General features: G+C 28.8%; 1 protein-coding gene across 4 annotated transcripts in view; it reads right to left on the bottom strand.

The window, feature by feature from the left end:
- Positions 1-1,228: 1,228 nt before the first annotated feature.
- LOC132951234 (tetratricopeptide repeat protein 12-like) overlaps positions 1,229-11,557 on the bottom strand; it is a 38,810-nt gene continuing 28,481 nt past the window's right edge. For all 4 annotated transcript variants that reach the window (XM_061023016.1, XM_061023017.1, XM_061023018.1 and 1 more), the window contains 3 exons: positions 8,373-8,521; positions 2,200-2,443; positions 1,229-1,315 (listed from right to left, as the gene is read on the bottom strand). In XM_061023016.1, coding sequence (XP_060878999.1) covers positions 1,284-1,315; positions 2,200-2,443; positions 8,373-8,521 — 425 coding nt within the window. In that variant the 3' untranslated portion in view covers positions 1,229-1,283. The remainder of the gene's footprint in view (positions 1,316-2,199; positions 2,444-8,372; positions 8,522-11,557) is intronic.

Here is an 11,557-nt window from a genome sequence, read left to right as displayed (position 1 = left end):
CATTATATGGATAACGAAAAAAATTGTAATGAACTTTCTTGTTGATTTATTCGTAAATCGTACAATACAATACACAATAATCGATTTTTTTGTTTTTCCCGATTATTTTGAAAAGGATTATTTTGAAGTACCTACTGAACATTTTTAATTTTGACCATCCGAAATATCAAACAGATCTAATTTGCTACCTAACAAAAAACAACTTCAACGTTAAAGACTGAAAAGGACAGAAGGTGATGATTTATAAAAAAAAAAACAACACACACCATTATTATTAAACAATACATTCATCGCTCAACTTTGAATCTAAAAGCCACGTCTACGACGGAAATAAGTACATATATGTATAGTAATAGGTATACCCACCTTAATGTGAGACAATAAAAAAATAGTTTTCGAAGGTCGTGATCCTGGACCTAACCCACTGCCACTCTAAATTATATTATCTCGATAACGACAAAATTACGATATATACACGTACTGGCATTGTCTGACGGTGATATTATAATAATATACATTAATATTATACAAATATCTGTTGCTATATTTGGCACTATATACTGTGGGCGAGGTACCTATAGGTATACTTACGCCATTATTTTCTGGTTGTACGCTTTTTAAACGGTTCACAAACACGCATAACCATAATAATATATAATAATATATAATATTATTATAATAAAATATATTCAGAGATTTTACACGCCATGTATATACGTATTATGCATAATAATATTATGTTGTACACAGTAATATTCTTAATTCTTCTTTTATCTGTAAAAAAATTTTCACATAATTTTAATTGTGTTACACGACATTTTTGAAAAAAATATAGGTACTTTTTAGTTTTTATTAACGCCGCTATTGTCAATTAAAAAGCAAAAAACTTAAAAATTATATTATGATTTATGATAATACAAACAGTATATAAAAACGTGTTTTTTTTAAGCAAACGTTTACTGTGGAAATAACCTTTTAGGAGGGATAAGAGAATCACCTTATAGGTTAGGTTAGATTGTACGCTATACGTTATTATGCGTATGTTCGTAAACCGTAGGGATAAAGTACGTCCTATATTATAATACGAATAATTCTTGTTGTTAATTGTATAATCATTTTAATAATAATTATTGTATATTATTGTATAATGTGTAACACGAGAGTTTCTGCAAAAACGAAGACTCGCGAAAACGCCAAAAACGTATAATATATAATATAGTATACCCACTGCATTTGTGCATGATGATGTGCATGAAGGTGGCGAAGGATTTACAGCATGGGTATTAACGACTGCAGCTCAGTTTATTTCGGTAGTCTATACAAAAACAGAAATGAGAAAAAACATTATAGTGAGTCATAAACTTTTTATATATTGTATCATATACAATATTATATTAGTTTTGCTCGTTTTTGTTATTTTCCACATTTTTTTATTAATTAGCAGCAAGTCCTATCTATAATAAATCTAATTGATTAATAAAAATAATCATTTAAAGTTTAGATAAGAGGATTTTGGAATAAACAACAATTCGTGATATTTTATTATGTCTATTCCATTCCACTACATTTGATATAGTACAAACTACAAAACTGTTAACGCTAATAAGTGAGCGCCGCAACAATTGGTTAGGATCATTAAATCCATATTTTTTAAAAATATGGATCAATATTTTTGGGAATACGTTCTTCTCCTGAACGTACGAAAATCAAGAACTATGATTTCCATTTAAGAAAAACAGCAGGAAAAATTTCCATACTCAATCACATCTCAAAATTAAAATAACGCACATTATAACCACTCAATTCGATAAATAAGGTTTATTATATTATATTATTATATTGCCTCCACTCCCATTGGACTTTGTATTGAAAAAATAAACTATGCTAATAACCACGTGTACGTATTAAAATAGGCTTAGTAATAATAACAATAAAGGATAAACAATTTGTTTGTTCAATATTTAACACTGACGTCTGCTCCAAAAATATAATGCAGGTTTCCGTTCAAAATATTTGACAGTGATTTTTCCACAAATATTAGCACACGGATATAGTGTAATAAAGTTGGAATCGTGTGCGTAGATTTAATAAAGAACATTTTCTAAAGAAAAATTTGACTATACTTTTTGAAACAAAGAAGGTTGTGTGCAGTACCTATAATAATTATTAAAAATCATCCGGCCGTTATAAGGTGCTTACCTTGTATGCGTTTCGTCTGATCAGAGTGAGTTTTGAGTGCGGTCTCTAGCAAATCCTCGGCAGCTCTGGTATCGCCCAACCCCCATAATGCTTCAGCCTTGTAAAGGACGGCGTTCAGCGATCGGTCGTTGAGGCGCAACGCTCGATCGCAATCGCTGACGACTTCGTCCATTAGACCCAAATTGATCTTGGTCAGTGCCCGGTTGGTGAACAGCACGCAGCTATCTTTGCGCACGTCGATGGCCTAAACATTAACAACGGGATATAACAATGATAACATTGATAACAGTGTCGTACTTGGTATAGCGTGGGTCATAATAGATGTATTAAAATAGGGCGTAATCCTCTCCCCTATACAACCAATATTATGTATAGGCACTATAATGTAGGTATACTTTTATGCAGTACCTATATAATATACCTTAGTCTTGTAAGGAATACTTTTCAACGAATATATTCAGAGTACATTTCTGTTTATTCGATCAAAATGAAAGTAAAAATATATTCTCTATTACAATTGAATAAGTACCATATTATCTGCAAACTGCAGTATAATATTATTATTAATAACATTAGAAAATCGATATCGCGCTGTGTATTTAATTTTTTAAAACATCGCAACTTACGAAAAATACCGAACAGTAGATTTGATTCCTCACTATCGGCTATCTGTGTTTACAAAATCTATGAATATTTATTTCAGTTCGATGAATAATATTGTGCTTAATTAAAATGGCACGTATCGTGGGCAATGACATGTCACATGTGTACAAAAAATGTCGTGGTTTTTATTTCAGAATATTATTGCGACACACGTTAGTCGTTTCGTAGACCAATAATCAACATAATAGAGGAGAGGTCAGAAAGTCAAACGATCCCATATTTAATTTGAATTTCGAAAAACCCGTGACCTTATTATGGGTTAATATTATGCTCTGTTTAAAATACTGCACAATAACGCTAACCTATTTTGGGAGGGGGGGGGGGGGGGGGGTTATAAGCCACAGTTTAAGTCGTACTAGATGAGTTCGGTCTTGGTTTTAGAAAAAACTGAAGTTGTATACGAATACGAGTAATAGTAAAACAACAGCGATACAGAAGAATAATAGATAATGTTATCATTCAAACGTTATTACCATAACTACGTCATAGTGTAAAAAAATGTTTTATCGCTATACATCGTTCACAAGAGTGAACTTGAGTGCAACCACATTTTCTCGGCGAACAGAGTAAAACCATGTGGGTAATTAAATAAACTAATACCAGAATCTAACTATGACAAAATTAAAGAGATACCTAACAATTTCGAACAAACAAAAAACACTATAGCAACACTAATTAATAATAATAATTATTATAAAATACAATAAAATATACCTATTATGCCTAATCACGTATTTATTTTCAATATATTTTTAATTTAATGGATATTTAAGAGCGAATGATTGTATATTAAGTTATTATTAATAACAATTCAATGTAATACGTGTACCTACAACTAATCGTACTCGTATGTATACTAGATATTAGGTACCTATATACTATGTGTGCTGTAGGTTGGTTGCATGATCTTTTTTATTATTCTGCAGAATTTATATGCTTCTATTAATATTATGTACCATTCAGATCACAGGTTGATTATTTTAACAGTGAACACTTGCTATATCACAAATTATTTGTGTTTTTGAAAATATATTTATTTTTTTAATTTTGAAGTCATTACAAAACAAAACAGGTATTTTTTTTACCATTTTTATCGTTTGTATTCTAAAAATAATATTAATAATTAATAATAATAATAATAATATTTTTTATGCAAGATAACAATTACTATAGAAACTTGAAACATTAAAAACATACAAATTCAATACATCCATTGGATACAGAAACCTTGACCTCTGAACGAGGAGGAACTCTCAACACTGACGACACTATACAGCACAGTGACTTCCATATTTTTAAAGTTTTTTTTTCTTTTGCGAATGACACTAACATAAATACATTTCATTCATAGCCAAAGTATTTTTATTAGAAATTCTATGAATAAAAGTTGTATCCTTAATAATTCTCGTATAATACTCCAGTGCACTCCACTCCGCAAAATTCTAGTCCACTACTTTGTAGTTCGTAATTACCTAACTACTTATTCAAAATTCACTTTTTTTTGCATCAAAAATCAAAATACTTGAAAAAAATTTCTTTTAGGATTGTGAAATTAAAAATGTTTAGGTACTGTTGTTCAAAAAATGAAAAACTTAAAAAATGAAACGACAATGGTAAAAAGCTTAAAAACGAATTTTTTTTCTTCAAAAGTTTGATTTTGTTATACATTATTATTATAACAAATTATGTACAAAAAAATTCAAATACGTTAATACTTTTCGAGATAGTGAGCGCTTACTGTTAAAATAATCAACCACCTAATACATATGGGTACGTACCTACCGATGGACACTGACGAATAAACGAAAATCTTTTTCATTTTTTATTTTGATCATAGGAAGAATTTCTTTAACTATAAGATTTATTTTATTATTGTGAATGTTTTCTGTGGAAATAATTGTTTTCTATCGTGCACTTTGTGCAATACGCATTATATATATTAAACGTACCTACCTACAACCTGCCTGCCTATAAATACCAGGTGGTCCATTTAAGTGTACACTCATTTATTTCTAAATTAAGTTTAAATATTTTTTGATACCATTTTATAAGAATATTTCTGAAAAAAAAATATTTATTTTTCTTTTTCAAATAACACCACATTTTATTTTATATTCTGAAGCAAAATTTTATTCGGAGTATTTTAATAAAGATCATTTTTTAGACAAATAGTTTCAAGTAGCATTCAAAGTTTAGATTAGCGGAGTAGTGGAAAACATTTTACGGGGCATCCCTGTATACTACTCTACTCAGCTTATTATAATTTTAAATGCTATAGCAAATAAACTACTTGTCCGAAAATTCATCTTTATGGATTGAAATACTCCGAATAATATTCTGCTTAGGAATTTGAATTTTAAAGTATGATGTCGTTCTAAAAAGTAAAAAACTTTAACTTTAATAACAATAAAAAATGGTAAAAAATATAATCTTTTTCAGAAACGTTGTTTTGAAATGATATCAAATTATGTAAAATAAATATTTTTGAATATATGAGTGTAGACACTTAAATGAATCACCCTGTATATTTTATATTGTTATCTATAGGTAGCTCAAAGCCTAAAACAGTTTAAACTCTAAGTTATGTTGTTAGCATTGGAGATTATGTTAACACTAAACTGTATACAATAAGTAATACGTATTAACAATTAATATCCGTAATTATAATGACATATATAATATATGTGTCATATTATGAATTATTGCGATTAACCAATAATATTGTAATCGTTATTAGTCAGCAGTTTAACGCGGTTTTTTAGCTTATTTAAAACTGTGTTGAAGATTGCTCCCACATCACGTTACACCACACCTATTACAATTTACAATATACGTATATATACCAAATACCATTGTAATCAAATCTTGGCCACGATCCCGATAGTTTAGAGTTAATGATTTCCTCTATGAATTCACAAAAGACGTAAATGCATATTTATAGAATATTATGCAATAGTGGGTATACTATATATATATATTATTTCCGACTACGATAGAGATACGTGTTCTTGACGGACAACGAGGATCCCGCGATAAACGAACCACACTAAGAAAGAAAAGTAAACGCGAAAAAAATAATAGTTTAAAAACTTGTCAGTTGTCAATCGGTAAAAATAATATACACCAACCCGTTTGCAAAATATGTCTTGTTTGTGCCTATACGGTTTGGGTGAAGTGTATAATAATAACCATCGACGGAGGACCTGCGGGTTATAGAAGACGAAGGTTTCCCATTGAAATGTGCACAAAAGACAGTGCGAAACCTTTGATCGACCCTCGATTTAATTTTTGACACATTTCTGAGACGTCGACACGACATATACCAGCTATTTTATACATCGCATATAGGGTGATTCATTCATCGTGAACCACTGGCAGTATGTTTAGGAAATGTAAAGATTTTTAAATCATTATTCTTTTCAAAACATTTAAGTAAATATACGGTTTTACATTTTGCATTTTACGATTTTTTTTTCAGTATCTGATAACATCAAATAACAAAAATGAAAAATACTAAAATATTAAATAAAAATATTTTAAAATGCCTATTATACTTTTGAGTCTTTGAGAATTTGAGATACTGCTTTGTTCACCACAAAAGAATCACACACTATGTCACTATACATACATAATATATTATAATATGTATTACATTTGAATGTTATGTACAACATTTTATTCCTTTGTCGTCACTTTATATATTATTATTTTTTAAACTCACATTTTTTGTTCAATGCTGGTTTCCAAACGTATACCTACCTACCTACCTATAGAATATAATATATTTTGTGCGGGTTCGTATTCATCGCGTATACAATGACGTTATTTATAATTATTATCAAACACATAATATTATAATAAAATATGTAGGTATTTTATAAGTCATCTTACATGAGATACAATAATATAACGAGTTCTTATTTGATATTATATATTGACAACATTTTTCGTTTTGATTACGCGCGTTAATAGAATACTATATAATATTCGGCGTTGTGCTATTATTACACAAGCGTTTTCATAAATATATTATGGTGAGCTCATTTCGAGTTCGCTCTTTTTTTTCAAATTCGTTTTTCGATCTCTATTTCGTACGTAAAGTACCTATTATTGTTGAATAATAATGATAGACAACGCTCATCACTTGATATCGATATTTAGACTTTCGATAAATATTATAATATCACCACATAGACGCATAGTAAACGGATGATTATACTTTAGGAGGTAGTGACCTCCTACACACCTTACACATACTATATAGGTACTCACTTTGAACATTGAAATCGTATTAACAATAGTTTAATCAGTAAAATTACTGTCGAAATGTGCGTATACGTGTGTATACGTATTTAAATAATATTATTTGTTTGTTTAATTAGCACATTTATCTCGTAGCACTATTAAGACTTATAATAAAATCAAACTTCGAATCCACATGGTATAATTATATAATATTATATTATAATTAATACTGCCTTATATAAAATTAATCATTATCTGTTTTTTTTTAAAAAAAATATTTTATTTTTGAAATGATGTTTGGATGATAGAAACCAGCGTTTTGAGAAAAGTCTAGAACACAGTAAAGTATGTTTTCCTAGGCTAGGGCATGTAATAATATGATTGTGTATAAATCAATAATCATTTGTTACTACATAAAATGTTTGTAAGGCCATACATAGTATAATATAATATGTATCCTACGATTGGTATTCTTAAATTATATTAATTTAATCTTCAAGTATACTGCATAAGTAAACTGCAGTATATAATATAGAGTAAAACTAAAAAACACCAATATGATTGTTTGTAAACAACAATTCATTTTTATTGAGTACAATTATTATTAAAATAATTAACCTTGATGGTCCAAAACTAAACAGTTCAAATATAAAAAATAGAAAGAAAGTGTCAACCCATTTTGGTCAATGACCTTAGAGTTAAATATTTATTAATGCTTTTTTAATTTTTATTTATAAAATTCTAAAACAGTTTGTTATTACATTATACATTATCTACGACACAAACTATAAAGAGGGCGAGTCACAATAAGTTCAACATTATTACCTATAAAGAAATATTATTTTTATACACTCCATTATATTATAATAGTATTATGTATTGGTGTATGATAATATTAAATATGCGATGTGCCACTATATGTTTTATTGTTGTTGTATCATATTATTGTTATGTTGACTTTTGCCATTCAAAATAAAAATTTTGAATCCAAAGTTCCAACGACTAATGTATATAATATAGGTACCTAGAGCTTAGAGGTACCAATCTAGTATAGATATCTTAAAAAAGTGAATTTTTCGAATAATGTTTAGCGATTGTGCATGCAATATGGTATGGCGGTATAAGTCCATCCAGTTGGCACCGGCACATTATGCTACGAAACTGGTATCAACAATTTACTAGATTTTGGTAGCCCATTTATAGATTATGCTTGGGCCCCTGAACTTGACGGACATCTAAACTCTTAATGAAATATGATTATTTACTTGATTGTAGTAGATGAGAGCTTTTTCATAATTTCCTTTGCGGTACTCACAGTTGCCCATCGTTTTCAAATAGTCTGAACGTTTTATTTCTTTTTTCTTAGCTTCGGACCTCTGTTTTGCGTCTCTTTCTACGTGTGCCATGAATCCGGCTTTAAACAGACGCAAATATTATATACAAAAACAAATCACATACAACTTAATAATATTATATAATAATATAATTAAAGACGACGAAATAAAATTGTTTATACAGTTAATTGTAGTGTCCTCATAAAATATTTCCACTTTAGTTCCAATTATAAAATTAGGAAAACCTTGCCATGAAAATTTCAAGTTTCCTGCTATCATATAGTTTAGGATTCACATCGATTCGTCTGCCAGCCAATCAAAAAAGCAGTTTTATAGTTTTTCCCGAATTTTCTTAATTTCCGGGAAACTTGTCCAATTTTTCTTTCCAAAAGAACCTTATTCTGAGTAATACAAACATTAAAAAAAGAGCCTAATCGGTTCTCAAGTGATGCGCGATTACCAACGAACAACATTTATTTTTAATTTATAATATAAATTAGGTACTACTTTAACGATTACAATAAACAGTAGGTAAATACCTAAATCATGTAAATCTATAATACTAATTATATCAATACAATGTTTAGGAGTAATGATTGTATGATTTTATTTAAATTACCATAATATAATATAGGTAATATTATTATAAGCAACAAAAATTATGTTTTATAAAAAAGAAATATTTTGAAACTGTTAATTTAGGGTTTTTTTTTTAGTTTCATCGTTGTGATGTTCTCTAGATAATGTTTATTAAAAATAAAAACAAATTAGATCCAGTTTACACGCCAGTATAGTACATTGCCTTACATATGATTTATAAAATCAAGGCTCAATTATTATAATACATCGAATGTTCACCACTTGGAAAAATGACTTTGTATATATTTTATTATTTGCACAATTTTAACATCTTTATTACATCTCTAAAAAAAATATAAATACTAAATTGCTGTGCCTATGTATACGCAAATAGTTAGTTATTTTTTATCATTACTTTTGTAGGCCCTGTTTATAATTTATATTTTATTTATTTTTACATATGACTCATCAAAAATATATACTTTATAGTTTATATAGATGGGTGGGTAGATGCATGTGCTCTCCGAAAAACTTTATGCTCCATCACTATGGGCACCTACGCAATGTTTATACAATAATAAGTAAAACATAGCGTATACATACTGAATACCGCGGTATACGGTTGGTAGTCTGCCGGTAGATATTAGAAAAGAGATCGTCAGACACCAGGAATTCGGCCACCGCAGAAGAAATATATATTTTAAAAAATCATCTATATATGTACTAAATGTACTGCAGTATATGTAAAAAGGTTTTTTTCCTGGATATAATAGATATATTTATTGCCCGTTTATATGCATTTTTATCAATCAAAAAATGGCTCACTCCCACCATTCTCCTAAGTCGACAAGACATCGAAATCACCAGAATCAGAATCGGACACTGCTTCCACAGACACACTTACTTAATTAGTAAAGACTATAAAGTGCCTCAACCAACATGCGACGCATGCCACAAAACGCTAACTATCAAACACATATAGTGGAGGAGTTGTACTGAAGTTATATACTTCAACACACATACAGACCCTGAACATGCCACTCATCATAGCAGAAGCGCTCGCCGCTCAATTATGAAGACCAAACAACGAAAATAATCAAGTTTTTAAGAATCATCAATAGCATATAAACATTTTTGATTTAAAAATATGTTGTTGAAAAAAAAATCATATAATATATTATTATACCGACTGTAAAATATTTTAATTTGTAAAACCTTCTACAATGTAACTATTACTTACTAGGTAAGTATTTAAAAAAGATAATAATGTATTAATGCGTATAGTTCAATGGCAGGCAATAATCTATGCTCTAAATAAAAAAACAAAAACAAAAAAAAAAAAAATAATAATGTTTAGGTATTGGAATTGCGATTTATGATAATACTATCGCATCACAGTGCAGTGTGCATAATGATAAAATATATTTAGAACGACACCGGTTCTTACCTTATTCGATCTACGACGAAACCCCGGAAGTTCGTGATATTGCATTTTCCATTCAACTGACCACGACGACCGTATAGGTTAGGTTAGCTACATATGCCTATGTATAGTGCATGTACACAATATATATATGTAGGCACCTAACCTGAGCTACATATATGTATTATTATATACATAATATTATACATTGTAAGGCACGCGTAAACGTCAGCGTATTTGTTGTGCGTACGAAATCGTTTTGAGATTTACATGATACCTATATACAGGTAACAGGTACCTACAGTATACCTACTTTATATATATATATATATATTATATTATGTTATATATGAAAACGTTTTTTCCTGTATATTTTATTGCAGTCCGTTTATATGCATTTCTATCAATTCGTTTTGTATACACGCTATATATACTCCATGCCGTTTCCGGGTTTCACGACTACGTTATATATTTATATTAGTATATAATATTATAATATATATATTTATATAAAATACATTACGCTATATATCCGCCCGCTGCACGTTCTTTGAAATCGAATCGATTATTAACGATTGAAAAATCGATTTTTACGCGAATTGTAAAAAACAATCATTTCTTGGTTTGATAATTTTTTTCAGAAATTTTCGATTATGGGAAAATAATATGCATTCGTTTATAACTTGAACACATAACGGGGTATCTAGTACAGTCGTACCTACCTATAATTGTGTGTAGCATACAACACACATATTATAATATTATGAAGTGTATTATAGGTATATAATATGGAATTTAATTACGGAATTAAAAATTGCGTTTAATCTATGACCGCACGCACTATGAAAATTACGAAACTTTATAATTTTGGTCTTAATATCGAGTCGATTTTTTTTATATTTTGTAATTTTATTTAATTTTACTTAACGAATGATGTAAATAATTTGTATTTAAATTAACAATGGTGAGAGGAGAGATTAATATTTGATAATTTATCATCATCTTTTAGGAATATGCTAGTAATTACTATATTTATTGATGTTTGTAGGTTAATAATGCCATAATAAGTTAATTATTGATTAGATTTCAGTTAGAAATAAGGAAAGTTGGTTTG

This window comes from Metopolophium dirhodum, chromosome 8 (genome assembly GCF_019925205.1).
Source record: "Metopolophium dirhodum isolate CAU chromosome 8, ASM1992520v1, whole genome shotgun sequence".
NCBI classification, from domain to species: domain Eukaryota; kingdom Metazoa; phylum Arthropoda; class Insecta; order Hemiptera; family Aphididae; genus Metopolophium; species Metopolophium dirhodum.
This window is presented reverse-complemented; position numbering and strand designations above follow the sequence as displayed.